Below are 16,045 nucleotides of genomic sequence, written 5' to 3'. Positions count from 1 at the left end.
AGAGAGAGAGAGAGAGAGAGAGAGAGAGAGAGAGAGAGAGAGAGAGAGAGAGAGAGAGAGAGAGAGAGAGAGAGATCATCGCGCGGCCAGGTTGCCATAACGACTTTAGCCGACGCCGAAATTAGTGAATATACGTGCGTGCGTGCGTGCTCGCGTGCAGGTGTGCGCGTGTGTCCGCGTTTGCGCGTGCGTGTGTGCGCGTGCGAGCATTCGCTCGTGTGTGCGTGCATGTGCGCGTGCGCGTGCGTGCGCGCGTATGTCGCGCCACATGCAGCAGCTCATGGCAGTCACACGCCGCTCTGCGCATTTCGCCAAATTCGTATAAGCGGCTACACTAATTTTACGGCTTCCTTCAAGTGCGCGGCAATTGGGCCTGAACTCGTAAACACTGATCCACGAAGCTTCGGCTCATAAAGCACTAAAGCCAAGACGCACGCGGGCGCGTTTCCTACAACCACCACGCCTCTCTCTTCCGCTCGCGCCCCGCTCCGATCTCTCGAGAAATTCCCGGCAAGGACGGTGAACGCGTCTTCGGCTGCAATACCGAGAAGCTGTCCATAGAGAAAAGCGGACGTGGGTGAGATCACGTCCGTTCTAGTAGTGGGGAAATGATAATTAGTCGAGCGCAGGCAGAGCTGAATAGACAGGTTTTCTCCGGCGCGCAAGGGAAACGCACGACAGAGCGGTCTTTACTCTGATGACCTCATCATCTTTCCTCTACAATTACATCGACTGGGGGGTTCCCATTTGCTACCCATTAGACCACCTGCCCCCGTTACGTGTAGTTAATCGTCCCCGACGCAATTTCACGAACGAGGCTACTTATCAGAATGAATTGACTGTGAATATAGGGGCGGAGGTGGTGGTCGCGGTGGGTGGGAGTGAATATAGGGGCGGAGGTGGTGGTCGCGGTGGGTGGCAGTGTAGTAATACCTGCTGATCGACGACGAAATATTGTTCAATGTCAAGCGTGCGCTGAGCGCCAGCTGACGAATTGTGACGACCTCTTCTGCTTCAACAGATTTAACTAGAGGCCTTTAGAGGCAGCTAAGATATCAGAGTGGCAGCATTTGCCACACATATTGTACTTGCTCTACAAGGAATCGTTCGTTTATTTCGGGGTAGTTGATACTAAACAACCTTACAGCTTTATATCTAGTACATACAGAACAGCTTTATATTTTAGTAATTTTAGGAAAGTACTATAGTATATAAGTATATAAGTAATATCTGGAGTGTCATAATATACGTTATATCTATTTATAGATATCTATATCAAAGATTTATATCATGACACTCCTGATATTATAGGTTCTTTTATTTTATTTATTTTTTTATTGATATATTTTTTCAAGCAAGTATTGAAATCTGTGATGGGCAGGGCTATTACGTTTACTATTAATTTGCATTCCAAACCCCCCGAGCGAATTTTTAAATTATGCAGTCGTTATTTAACGATGAATTACCAAGAGCTTCCGTGAGTGGTTACCGACCCCTCACGTGACATGCCACGTCATCGCAAATGCGTCACCAGAGACACTGACCAGCCAGCCAGCATCCCGACCCGCGTTGATAGCCAAAAAGCGTGACTGCAAAACGACTACACGTATACACGTAGTACAGAGAGGCAGGGCGACGGATCATCGAGGCAAATCGGATCCCGCCCGCGGCATTACGATTATTAATAGCCGAGATTAGAGAATTCCTCAATCTGCTGCGTGGCTTTTGCTAATGAAAAGCGAAGCTGCTGCTCCGTGCCATGATTCATTTGCGATAACGCGGTAGTCTTCGCCGACGCCACCGCTGCCGCTGTCGCTGTCGCTGCCGCTGTCGCTGCCGCTGCCGCTGTCGCTGTCGCTGTCGCTGTCGCTGCCACTGTCGCCGCCGCTGTCACTGTCGCTGTCACTAATGCACCCGCGTTCTCTGCGTGATTTCCTGCACGACTCCGAAAATGATACACGATGGTGGGAGCGCGAGCGGAGAGCGTCGGAAACTCGCTATTTAAACGCGTACGTTCGTATAGATTTACTGCCGAGATCGTTTGTTTACCCTAATGGGTTACAAACAAAACTGCGCGCGGTGAGGGTGAGGAGGGGAGCGGGTGGTGGAGGGGAGGAGGAGGAGGAGGAGGAGGAGTGAGGATGGAGGAGAGAGAGGAGGTAGAGAGGAGGATGAGGAGTAGAGGAGGGGAGAAAGAGGAGGAGGAGGAGGATGAGGAGGAGGGGAGGAGAGGGGGAGGAGGAGGGGGGAGGAGGAGGAGAGAAGGAGGAGGAGGAGAGGAGGGTGAGGGTGAGGCGCGAGGAGGGAGAAGGAGAGAGGAGTATGAGGAGGAGTAAGGGTGATAAGGGTGCGCGTGTGGTGAACTCTAGAGTTCAGGCCTGTAGCAAATGAGAAATAGAGCTCAAGAGTAAACGGATTCCAATCGGGCAGCATACGTTATTAGAGTGTAATCACGGAGCGGGGTTGCGATAGACGAGTGCTCTCTAACGGATGTATAAGAGCTTCGCGTCCGTCGAGTGCGAGAGCGGGAGATGCCCAGAATGTTTTCTCGAGATTTCAGAGAATGACGATATTAACGAATTCGTGATAGAACGCATATTTGCCAGTTTAGTTGTTAATGTTCTGCGGTACACAATGTTATGTATGTAGTATGCTTATGTATGTAGTATGTTATGTATGTAGTAATGTATGTATGTAGTTGTTATGTATTACATGGTATGTAGTTAGTTACAATCGCTATCGGCGGGTATTTTGTGACCTATTTAAGTGTTATTCTCTGTTATTTTGGCGCCGACGCATGTGTGTGTGTTGTTGGTCTGCCCAGTCTTTACTGGACTTGTTTCAATTATATCTAATATATTATATATATATATATATATTGTATAGTATAATATATTACTATAAAAATTATATATATATAAATAAATAAATAAACTGTATATAACATTTGTGCATGTCTCCTGTGGCGTGTTCGTGTGCCAGTCGCTGTCCACGTGCGTGCGTGTTCGTGTGTGTTTCGTGCACGCGCGTTGCGCGTGGTGTGCGGTACAAAATCGTTGACCTCACTCACTCACTCACCTATGAAGCTGCAACGCCTCGTCGAAGTACTGACGCAGTTTCTGCTCGGTGCTGTTGGACGCCGGCAGGGCGGCGGTAGGCGATGCGCGCTGCTCGTGGTGGAACGGCACGTGTGCGTCACGTTGAGCACGTGCGACACGCGCAGCGTCCGCAGCCGCTCCAGGTGGCGCGTCGCGTTCGTTGCCAAGGATAAGATGCGGGAGAAGCTCGCTGGCGCGGGTGGTTCTCGATGTCGGCATCGCAGGTGATCATGTGTATGACTTGTGGTGTTGATGGGCGGCGGCTGTAGCGCGGGTGAGATGATGACGCTCGACTTGAGATCCGTTCTCGCACAGCTCGCCGTGCTGGTGGTGGAAACCTGAAGGCGCCTGTGTCAAATACAAATAACAATGTATGCGCAATTATTCATTAATATTAATATTATCATGATTTTTTTTTTTTATTATTATTATTATATATTATTATTATTATTATTATTCATCATCTCGTCATCATCATCGACTTGACAGCGTTCTCGCTCAGCTCGCCGTGCTGGGGTGCACAGAACACCTAAGGCCACCTGACGGGAGGAGAGGAGACGAGAGGTGGTAGAACGTGCGACGATAGGGGCGGGGGGGTGTATAAATAGCGTTAAACACAAATAAATGCCAAAAGTGTTTTATTAATTCTTATTATTATTATGATTACTATTATTATCATCATCATCATCATCGTCGTCGTCGTCGTCGTCATCGTCACCAACATCATCATCATCATCATCATCATGTATCATTACATAATATTTATAAGTATCAGCTCTCTGAAGATATATATATATATATATATATATATATTGAATTGCCCAAAAATTGGATTTCAGTGATCGCATAGCTTGGTACTGCGTTATGGTAGATCACAATGGTGGTGGTTGTGGTGCTGCGCGGGAAGTGATAAAATGCATGCATATAATAACGAATGGGAATTTTTTTCCACGGAATTCGCGCATTCCAGTAGCGTTGTTCAAATAACGCGGTTTAATCTAAAGCCATAGACGTTTCTAAACCAAATAATGCGGCCACCCACTCATCCCGCCAACCGTGCGGCAATAGAAATGTAGCCGTCACAGTGTCACGCGTCGAATTGTCGTGACAGGTCGTCGACGTGCGTCGTGTAGGCGGAGTTTACGCGAATTTAGTGACGCTTAAACACAATGCTAATGATTGCATTCTGTTACAAATTAAGTGCATCCAGAAGCGAGCGAGAGCGCGCGCTGCTCAATGAACATGCACGCACGCATCATAAATTCACACCCCTCGACTTCCCCTCTACCACTGGCAATTACCGAATTCCTCCCTCCTCCTCCTCCTCATTCTCCTCCTCCCTCCTTCATGAAAACCAATAAAAACACGAGAAGGGAAGTCGCGCCGGCGCACAAACGCCCGACCCCCTTTCAACCGCATTTCGCATAAAACCGTAAAAAAAACGTCATTACCGCTGAAGATGAAAAAAGAGAAGCGGAGAGGAAACGCGGGATGATGTCATTATCGCATGGACGCTCGTGGAACAATGACTCATGTTTATGCATGCTGTTCGCCACGTAGACGGCCGACAAACGTCCGTGCTTCCGTCGCGAACACAGTAATAAAACAATCGGTGTCCGTCTACACCCTAATACGTGTCAGTCACTGGTTAGACTGGCAACAGCCGGTCGTGCTTCGGTCGCAAACGCTGGTGATAAAACAATCGGGGGCCCGTCTACGCCTAATACGCGTCAGTCACTGGTGACAGGACTCCGAGAACGGAGAAGCCGAATTACCGTTGCTGCTAATAATACAGACTTCTGCGAGCGTTCGGTGGCGGCGCTGCCAGCGCGCGCACATAATGACTCTCTCTCTCTCTCTCTCGCTCTCTCTCTCACGGCATCATTATGCAATAACAATGGTTATTAGTGGCGATTAATCTAGCTGGAGGACACTAGCTGCGGGTTCTTACGCTTAATCCCTGATTCACACGCACTAGTACTAGTAGGTACCGTAGCTTGCAGCGGGGGAAGGGGGGTTAAGGGGGCAGTCGCCCTCCCAAGAGATATGTAGATATATTACATCAGGGGTTATTAATGACAAATATCTTATCGAGATCTAATAATACATGTATGATTTTTCTATCTATGTATTATTAGCTCTTGATCTCATTCATTTAACATTTTACATTAAATAAAATAATCCATATCATATCCTTTGTCATTATTCACCCCTGGTTTAATTACCATTTACATGGTCAATGACGGTCACCTTCCCGGAACACATCACAACGTGGCTTTGTCCCTCAGACAAGATGGGTTAGGGTTAGGCTACCCTCTTGTATACGTACGTGTGGCGATGTCGCCGACAGAATTCATATTTACCTGGGCGCATCCGTTTGCCAGAAACGTAATTGTTAAATAATTGTCAGTATTAATAAAATTGCGACTATATGTCTAATTGTTCGTCTAAAATGACGTAATATTTGCACGACACTTCACTTCAAAACGTTATGTCATTACGATGTCATAATCACTCATGATGTTTCTGACAAGGGGCGCCTGCTTTCCAATAGCAAAAGGATAACACTCATTGCCATGGTTACCAGCCACCTACTTACTATAAGCACGCACTCACGTAGATGCACACACACGCGCGCGCACAAAGACACGCATAGGCACGCGCAGGCATAGAAGATTGGTAAATACAGTCTCGTGATGTACACAAGAATAGAATCCGCATGTAAGAGGCGACGAATGCACGTCCTTTATGCAATCGTACAATGGGATTTTAGGGGGATTAACAATTCCGAGCGACTAGTAAAATGCTTGACACACCGCATAGTCAGCACACACGGGCGGGCAAAATACGAGAACACAAGACTCTCCTCAGCTCTTACAAAAACCTCAACTGTCTTACCGAATGTTCACAAAAGGTTAAATGGGGGGGGGGGGGAGTAAAACGTAAAGTTATAATAGGCTACCGTCTACGCTCTGTGTTTACATTGTCAAGAAAATGACTTGAATGCCATTCAATTTATTTTCCGTTCGAATGTGTAATCTTAAAATAATATATAAAGACGTTGATTAAATGTCGTCGGGAGTAAACACGCGCTTACATAGTTAAGAGCAAAGAGAATAATTACATTTAAAGTGTAGTGTCAGTCACAGCTGATGGTGCACTGTAACACGAACCTTTTCACAATCTACACGATATTCAAGATCATTACACCAACGATTCAACGAGGGTACAGTGAATCGGGTTTGAGAGCAGGATCGGAATTATAGACCTATAGGGTTTGAGGAAATGATTAGACCTGGCATCGCGATTTCATTCACTCAGAGTCACAAGTTCAAGGACAGATCGTAACACGAGAAGATGAATGAATCAGACAACTCTTAGCAGCGGTAAAAATTGGTGAGCAATGAACTAACTGCGTTCGAAAGATTTCTGGACTTTTTGGGAGACAAATACCTTTGTATTTCGCAACGCAGTGCCTTGACTGCATCCGCGCACGATTGATGAGTTTGAACCATAGAAATATAGTGAGTGACATATAGTCTAACTAGTCTAATTTCGATGGATTGAACCTAATGTTAGCTTTGCAGTTACAAACACCCTGTAGATATGATTCTGCCTGTCTGTATTAACCTGTAAGTTTTATGTAAGATTCTGCCTGCCGTAACGAGTTGTGAATCCCTCACGGTTCGGATGAAGACCAAAAAACGGGGGGGGGGGGTCCGTCTCCAAAATGGGAACGTAAAAGAATCACTAAGAACTTAAAACCCTCTGGCAGTGACCACCGTCAGTAGTCCTCAGTAGATCACCCCCATGCAGTGGTCAGCAAAGTGGCCTGGCGTGCCGTATAATAGGCTGACTATAGCGCATGAGATAAACTTCCTATAACCGTACAGCTAGCTAGTTCCGCTAGAAAGTAAGCAAATACTGCTGAGAAACATGAGTGCGAAGCCGGACACGGGAAAATTACACAGCTACAACGTCATCGGCGTCTTCTGTTACCAAGGCAACCGGACACACATTGATTTATCTTGATCTATGACGCCGCTAGGATGTGTGTCATATGATACACGTCTCTGCGCCAGAGAGTAATGCATTCAGTTACTAAAGATATCATATCTGAGGAGCGGATCTTCGCGCGTACCAGTAATATATGCATTACTGATTATGAATCGTAATATGATATCAGGGGTAGGTGCTACGGGCCATGTCGATGTTTATCATTAATCCGTATTGCTAAAATTCCCCACAGGATCGAACGATGATTGTCCTTCATGTATAATTGACTCTTTGATCACCGTTCGCTGATAAAATCAGCTATGGTTGTCTAATAGGAGTTAGCGTGGGAGACTGTAGTGAGAATGGCGCTATTGTACGGGTGACAGTTGCGGTGTCGTGACTCCAGAGAGACTAATCCAGTATAAATACAAAATGAGACACGTCACACGTACACGCATGTGCGAACCTTCGTGATTATTCTATGTGATTACGGCGCTATTAATTAGCCGAAGCTTTATGCGCTAACTCCGCCATAACAATTTTCGTGGTGTCGAACTTCTAACTTCTACTTCCAACTTCTAACTTCTTGGGGTTAAAATACATGCGATGCTACAGTAAAGCAACTGTTGTAAACCTGAAATGATTGGCAGCTAGGTATCCAGGCCCCCGGGGGAGTTGATTCCTACGATGTTGCACCGGCATCAGCAGTACAACACATCCTAAGGCAATAAAATCACGTGAACTCGGGTTAATAGTCAACGTGAAATAAAGCGCGCACGCCTCCATCCCCTGAACTCTGTTTAACCCCTACACTTGCTTATTCACCTGCGCATCCTCGCGGAAACAAGAGCGCAGTCGATACATGTAAACACGCACGTAAAGCATTGCTAAGCAGAATCAAGGCACTACGCGCTATAGGTTGCACTATTTCGTCTCTAGAAAAGGCCTTTTTTTGGCATATTTTTTCGCCGAAATTCGGCACTAGACTGCAATAATTTGCATTATGCACGCAAGTTAAATGCCTCGTGGACGTCTAGAACGCATTAGAAGTAAAATTGGTCTTGTGTATTCGTGACATTCCGTCAGATGACGTAGCCACAGCGACCGGTTGATCATTTTTGTGTTTGAAATGTGTTCAGACAACTTTGCAGAAATTCGCATCATAGAGCTGACAAAAGTTTCGAGCGGAGCATAGAGCATGAATCTGTAGTTATTTAACATGAATAAAGTGCATGTTCATTGTTGTGTAAGCGAAGTAACAGTGTGAGTATTTTTAATTAATTTCTGTTCGATGCTTATTCAGCCCTGCTGCCGATGGACGCCCTCTACTATTGTTCACCACCTATATCTGTCATGATGAACACTCCATAATCTGTAAACTGCACTGTCACTGCGCTTGCTTGCTGGCGGCAACGACGCTAACAGTAACAGTGCAGGTAATATCAAGAGTAGATAATAACACGATGTGTTATTATCTACTCTTGGTAACATGATAAGAGCGTAAAGCATAGTAAGGCAGCATCTAGGCATTAAATGCACTACCTGTAAACATGAACTCTCTTTAACTCTCCAGTAAACTGCACTGTCATTGCGCATGCGCATGCTTGCTACAAGCAAAGACGTTATCGGTACAAGCAACCTCGGTACGTTTATCGGTACAAGTAAACATGAGCGTAAATCATCTAAGTTTAAATGCACTACCTGTCAACATGAACACTCTCTCACATAATATATATATATATATATATATATATATAAGCAGGCACTCTGTCAACACGAAGCACGTGAACAACGATCACGTGACATACTTCACGTGGCGGTCATGCTGCTGGCAACCTAGAGACACATATCAATAGACATATAATTATGCATATATGACTCATGCCGAGCCACGTGAACAGACGCTCCCGCTCAGGTGACATCGAAACACGAAAGATTATGTGGTTCTTGTCTGACAGCGTTTTAGCGGTGCATCTTCGAGATAACGAACTATTTAAATATGCTGCCTATATCTAGTATCCGCCTTCTTCGTGGTCTGGGGAGGCGATGATAGTAGGTTCGTGTGCGTGCGTACGTCTGTGCGTGCGTGAGTGCATGCGTGCGTGCATGCGTCTGTGCATGCGTGCGTGCATGCGTGCGTACGTGCATGCGTGAGTGCATGCGTGCGTACGTGCATGCGTGCGTGCGTGCGTGAATGCGTGCGTGCGTTCCAATAATAACGGCGATGACAGTAGGTTCGCGTGCGTGCGTGCGTGCGTATACATGTGGGCGTGCGTGCATGCGTATACATGGGCGTGCGTGCATGCGTATACATGTGGGCGTGCGTGCATGCGTATACATGTGGGCGTGCATGCGTATACATGTGTACGTCCGCCCGTGCATGCGTGCGTACGTGCATGCGTGCGTGCATGCGTGCATGCGTGAGTGCGTTCTAATAATAACGAGGTTCGCGTGCGTGCGTGCGTGCGTATACATGTGTGCGTGCGTCCATGCGTACGTGTGTGCGTGCGTGCGTGCGTATACATGTGTGCGTGCGTCCATGCGTACGTGTGTGCGTGCGTGCGTACGTGCGTGCATGCATGCGTGCGTGCGTACGTTCTAATGATACCGGGCCGTGCTATGACCGATTATCATAATTCACAGCAAATTGAAAAATGAGAAAACACAGGTAAAACAAGTGAACGACTAGCGCGAAAGCTGCACGAGGGTGCAAACATGTAACAGCCGAAGCTGCGTTTGCACAATAGGCAATTCAACACACGAGTAATATATAAAATAAGATTACAAAAAAAGTTTCGGGATGTGCACGGAGGTTGGCTAAATTGAGTGTCGTTAGCCGATTACAAATGAAATGGTTTGATAATTTCGACGACCTTCAACTTCCTGTATCATGTATGCGCATTCGAACACCGCGTTGTTACCGAAGTCTATATGATAATACGTTCGCATACACGCCCGAGCGAGTGAGTGAGTGAGTGAGTGAGTGAGTGAGTGAGTGAGTGGGTGAGTGCGTAAATGGGTGAGTGAGTGAGTGAGTGAGTGAGTGAGTGAGTGAGTGAGTGAGTGAGTGAGTGAGTGAGTGAGTGAGTGAGTGAGTGAGTGAGTGAGGGAGTGAGTGAGTGAGTGAGTGAGTGAGTGAGTGAGTGAGTGAGTGAGTGAGTGAGTGAGTGAGTGAGTGAGTGAGTGAGTGAGTGCGCGCACGCGCGGCTATCGATTAACCCTTACACACGATCGCATATAACTAAAGTGTCGCTGATTTCATTTTACCAGCTGCGCATGATAGCGACGACTTTGCTGCGAGTTGCACAGTTTGACAGCCTCTCCAATTCTCCACCATGATGTGTTATATACTCTACGCGACATAATGGGCGAGTATCAATAGAAAACACACTTGGCGTTTTTTTATTAAAAATAACAGCATTGAATTCGATACTATCAAGAACCCGTCAGTGTGATTATACCTGCTCTCGTACTTTCTACTGCTGCACAATCAAGAATAATGCGGTGACTCGACAATCATTTGACCGTGTTAGCATTCTTATATATTCATTTTCTCGATTGCTTGGAAATTAAAAAATATCGTGTTCGATTTTGTCGTTAATTTTTTTATTGTATCGAGTTCTTTCATCACGATTCATTCTTTCATTCTTTTAGTGATTTGCGATGCGATCTTCGCACTTCGATATATTACATCAGGCGTGTATAATATAGATCCATATTAGAATTTATATATTACATCAGGAGTGTATAATATAGATTATTATAACTTTATTATACACTCCTAATTACATGACTGTGACGCAGATCGGAAAACATCATACATGTATGGGAACGCACGCAGCTGCGTGTGCACGAAACGGTTCAGCAGAACTTCATAGTATTTTCGAACGAGGCCTTTATTATTAACATTCCAGTTCTACGTGCACCTGTATGACTCACCTGCTACTACCTGGCAAACTCGTTAACTCAAGCGCTCAAACCACAGAGGTAGAACCCTGCAAATAGCGGCCAATTTGCAAATCTGGGCCACAACACTTTGTGAGAATATGTTCAAACCGTGTACGTGTACAATACGCGTTCATAACGTTTAGGCAGGTATGAGCAGGCAAAGCTGACCCCGATGCTGTAGGTATGCGCACACACTGTGTAGGTATAGTACGTGAATAGCTACAGGCAAGTATGTGGAAAAAGGGCAAAACGAGAGCGGTCGAAATGCAATTGTACTCGGTAATGCTTCCCGAGCATTATCCACGCATATATATATATATATATATATATATATATTATATATATTCATATATATATATATATATATAGTATATATATATATTGACGACATGCAGGAGCAAAACCAACAAACGTCTTCAACAAACTCTAACTTTTTCTCATAGACCGTTTAGAGATACGTGGTAGAGTTACGAGTTTCTCTTATATGCACTGTATAGGGAGAGGTTCAGTCTGCGAGAAACTGAAAGAGTTAAAGTTGTAACGAATAATGTTAAGACTATTTTTGCTTCTGACAACGGGCCTCAGGGCGTGAAACGTGATTCAAGGCGCGTTTGTTGCAACTGTGCAACATTTCACACCGATCACAATTCAGATTACGATCACCCTAACATGCATACACTGCTGCATGGCTTTCATACGAGCTCGACCGTCCCGTCCTCCCCCCCCCCGCTCCCCCCCCCCTCACATCTCAACTCACACGTATAAATCGATGCATTAGGAGCTATCTCACCGCGTGATTTAATTACCATTGATCACTATTGGTACACATCGATAAATCAATCAGTTCTGCACTCACGGGCCGTCATAACCGCCCTCCCCCAACCCGCCCCCACACCCCACCCACCCCGCCGGATCAGTATATCGTTATGGGGCACCAGCCTGCCCACTTTCCGCCGTCTTTTGTTAGCGAACTTTTTCGCCAAAAATTAAATGTGCAAACATATGGGGGTATATAAATGCAAGCGTGCGGCCAGGTGCGGGTGCATGAGTCATCATCACCCACATCAAGCAGGCGCGGGGTATGAGTTTGCAGCATGTGTGTGCCGAGCTGGCTGGCTGCCTGGCTGGCTATACATAACACCTCCCCCTCCTTCCATCCCTTCATACAACGCGACCGGCGTGCGTGTGCGTCACGGGGATCCTGAATGCTAATTCACGATGTCGACTACTACGTGTGTGTGTGTGCGTGTGTGTCTGACTCACTGTGGTCGGCGCAGGAGGTGTATACATACACTCAACACGCGCGCAAACCAACGCCGTGCGAGCTAATCAAGGGGAATAACCATATATCTCCTGCCATATATACTTGATAATATCAATATACATATGCACCCGCGCGCACGCACGGCCAATGAGCCGCACACGCACACGCCACACGCCGCACACGCACGCTGCGCACACACACACACACACACACGCGCGACACACACACACACCGCACACACACACACACACACACACACACACACGCACGCACGCACGCACGCACGCACGCACGCGCACACACACGTGACACGCGCACACACGTCACACGCACACACGCACGCACGCACACACATATGTATGACGTGGCGAGCACCATGCAAACCGTCCGTGAGTTGAACGTATTCTCTTTTTTTCTTCACAAGAATTCACGCTTTATTCAAGCTTATATAATTGTCGCGGGGTTTTCTACTATAATTATTGCGTGCTATTGATGTCGAAATAATATAGACAATCGAATGTTTATACTGCTTGTAACTACACTACAAGCAACAACAACTTTATACGCATTGAAACTTGAATAATGACTCTGCGCGCGCATCATCGCTACGTGAAAATCAGAGAACAGACGCGTTATATAGAGGAAATGCGCTGAAATGTAATAGCCGGATGATGATGATGGTGATGATGATGATGGTGATGATGATCGTGGTGGTGGTGGTGGTAGTCGCTCTACCGAGATGAAACGGCTTTTATCTTCCCCTGGAAGCTTCCCTGCCCATGACTTTCTCACGAGAAACGAGCTTATACAACGATGAGTACGTATGCATTAATCAACCCATATGAGGGTTGATTAAAAGTTTCGACAGCCACACCGACCGACACGGACGAGCATACGAGTTATAACGATCGTAATAACGTAATGATGTGAGAAATTAATATATTATATATAGACTTAGTATCGTATTATACTCTAGACGAGTAATAAAAGGTTCGAGATTACCGGTAGTCCGTTAGTTCGAATCTACCAGATTTACTTACGGATGCATCGAATGCAGTCACAACTATACATGTAACATATATGCAACCGTTTACAACCGAGTAAAAGTCTTCAGGAGGGTTATTTATCCAAAGAGCTGCCTACTTTGAGGTTTCCAAGCATTTTCACAAGTTAATTGCTCAATAACTGGCCAAATTACTCATACCCTAACTTCAACGAGTATAACTCTCTTTTTCACAATTTTGTTGAGCGGGGGTTCAGTCTAAGTGGGAGAGGTGTTTCCTAAACCAACCCTACCACCAGCACCACCGCCAACCTTCGAAGCCATTCACACACTGTGGGAGGATTCCCCTGTATCCAGCTACCAACACTTATGCTATATTCTTGACGCTTCTATCCCTTAATTTGTCACTATATTCCATAGCTAGATAAAGTACACCATCAGTCTACTTCATGAGACTGAACCCTGAGCACCCCCCCTCATACCATGATCCTTAACTCGGATCAAGCCCTCAGCCTTCACCTAACCCTAAGCAATTACCATCACCCTTCACCTAGCCCTTACAGAAACCTCCACAACGTATTTTTATTAGTTTACAAGTTTCAACCCTAACCAAAACAACCTAACGTACGGTAGTAAAGTTTTCATTATGCTGGAATGGCCCTGAATCGTATTGCTCAGATTCAGTACTGAAGATGACTATATATGTACAAGATACAATGCTAGATACAATAACGTAACCCTGCTAACCCAGCACAAGAGGAGGAACACACTACCCTTTCGATGGGGTGTATCATTGTAGCCTACTTACGGCACATTCTAGCTCAGTTTCACTCAGGAATGTCTCATCAGCAACACACGGATATAGGTGTTGTCAGAAGTTACAGATAAATCGTTTTAAGATATGTGTGATTACCCCCCCCCCCCGGCTGTATTTATCACGAGTCATTCTGCACCAAGGTAAGTAGCTAGGAATTAAGGTAGGTAGGCAGGCAGACAGACAGACAGGCAGGCAGGCAGACAGGCAGACAGGTTGGTAGCAAGGCAGGCACGCAGGCAAGCATGCGAGCATGTAGGCAAGTAGGTAGGCAGGCAGGCAGGCAGGCAGGTACATAACTAACTCGCCTCTAACTAACTAACTAACTAAGCCGCACCTTTCAGCAGCGTCGGTACCTTGCCCTCACGCTGCAGGCAGGCAGGTACGTAATTAACGCCACTAACTAACTAACTAACTAATTAATTAACTAAGCCGCACCTTTCAGCAGCGTCGGTGCCTTGCCCTCGCGCTGCAGACAGGAAGGCAGACAGGCAGGCACGTAACTTACTAACTAACTAACTAACTAATTAATTAACTAAGCCGCACCTTTCAGCAGCGTCGGTACCTTGCCCTCGCGCTGCAGACAGGAAGGCAGACAGGCAGGCACGTAACTTACTAACTAACTAACTCACTAACTAACTAACTAATTAACTAAGCCGCACCTTTCAGCAGCGTCGGTACCTTGCCCTCGCGCTGCAGGTACGTGATGACGGGGTAGAGGCAGTGCGTCGGCGTCACGTGGCACGCGTCGGCCGTCGCGTCGTCGTACAGCACGACCTCGCGTGACGCCATGCGCCGCCGGAACGCCTCGCGTCCCTCGCGCGACATCACGAGGTCGGCGACGCCGACCTTGCCCTGCTGCAGGCGCCGCTTGTTGAAGCGGTCGGCGCAGTTCACGTTCAGCGCGCCGTGGATGTGCTGCGCGTTGTACGCGAGAAACGGACGGCAGTCGAGCAGCAGGAATGGCTTCAGTTTCGTCATGCGGGCCGCGAGCTCCTCGGGCGATATCGCCCGCAGCGGCAGCGGCCCCGCGGCGACGGCGACTCCGCCGTTGTTGCGCGTCCTCGCCGCGGCGGCCGCGTCGTACGGGAACGGATGCGGGAGGCAGAAACCGAATCCGCCTGAAGTCGGCGACGGGGTAAAGTCGGCGGCGGCGGCGGCGGCGTCGGCGGCGCGCGTACGCTTGCTCGGGGGTGAAGCCACGCAGCAGAGCGATCGCGGTCTCGGCCGGGCGAGGCCCAGCGGCGCGGCGGCGTCGTGGTCGTGGTCGCGTGGAGTATCCAGGATGAAGCAGGAGCGCTGCAGCACGTCGACGGATCCAGACATCGGCGGGCGATGATCCCGGGATCACGGTCGGCGGAGCGGCTTTGTTCAAGACGTCTCGCGGTTCCCGTGTGGTCTCCTGCCTCAAAATCTTGTCACGGAGTTCTTGTCTCGAGTCCGGCTAACAGCGCTACAAGTGGAGATGGATGGAGGGGATAAATCGCAGAATACAACTATGTATTATTATTATTATTATTTGTTATTATACGACTATGTGTTTTTGTGTCTTAATGCGTTTTTGTCTCAATCGCATGGTAACCTCGTAAATAATAGTCTTCAAAGTCCAAGTATTGATCATATCGAAAGGGACTATATCGAAGACGGAAAGAGACAATTAACTTTAAGCTCACCAAATAGACAGATCAACACTGCGGATTGCAGTGGAAAAAGCCTACCGCTTTGTTCGTAGTATTGGCTACGTGAGTGTGGCAAAGCCCGAGTGCAAGTCAACTAAGAACACTCACTTCCTTACTGCCTATAATTGTTAGTTCCCACACAGTGAGACTGAATGCCACACTTGCTGAACGCTGGGACGGAATGCATGACTAAGACTGAACACATGACTAGACCTACACTACAGCATGGCGTAAAGCATTATC

The 16,045-nt window shown here is 47.1% G+C and overlaps 1 protein-coding gene across 1 annotated transcript in view; it reads right to left on the bottom strand.

Annotated features, from left to right (window-relative positions):
• Nucleotides 1-15,449, bottom strand: part of LOC106808018 (dual specificity protein phosphatase 10-like) — a 49,656-nt gene extending 34,207 nt beyond the window's left edge. Inside the window, 5 exon segments of the mRNA XM_014810564.1 lie at nt 3,094-3,193; nt 3,196-3,245; nt 3,247-3,288; nt 3,410-3,446; nt 14,786-15,449. Coding sequence (XP_014666050.1) covers nt 3,094-3,193; nt 3,196-3,245; nt 3,247-3,288; nt 3,410-3,446; nt 14,786-15,449 — 893 coding nt within the window.
• Between the last annotated feature and the right edge of the window lie 596 nt (nt 15,450-16,045).

Source organism: Priapulus caudatus, unplaced genomic scaffold (assembly GCF_000485595.1).
Source record: "Priapulus caudatus unplaced genomic scaffold, Priapulus_caudatus-5.0.1 Scaffold249, whole genome shotgun sequence".
NCBI classification, from domain to species: Eukaryota; Metazoa; Priapulida; class Priapulimorpha; order Priapulimorphida; family Priapulidae; genus Priapulus; species Priapulus caudatus.
This window is presented reverse-complemented; position numbering and strand designations above follow the sequence as displayed.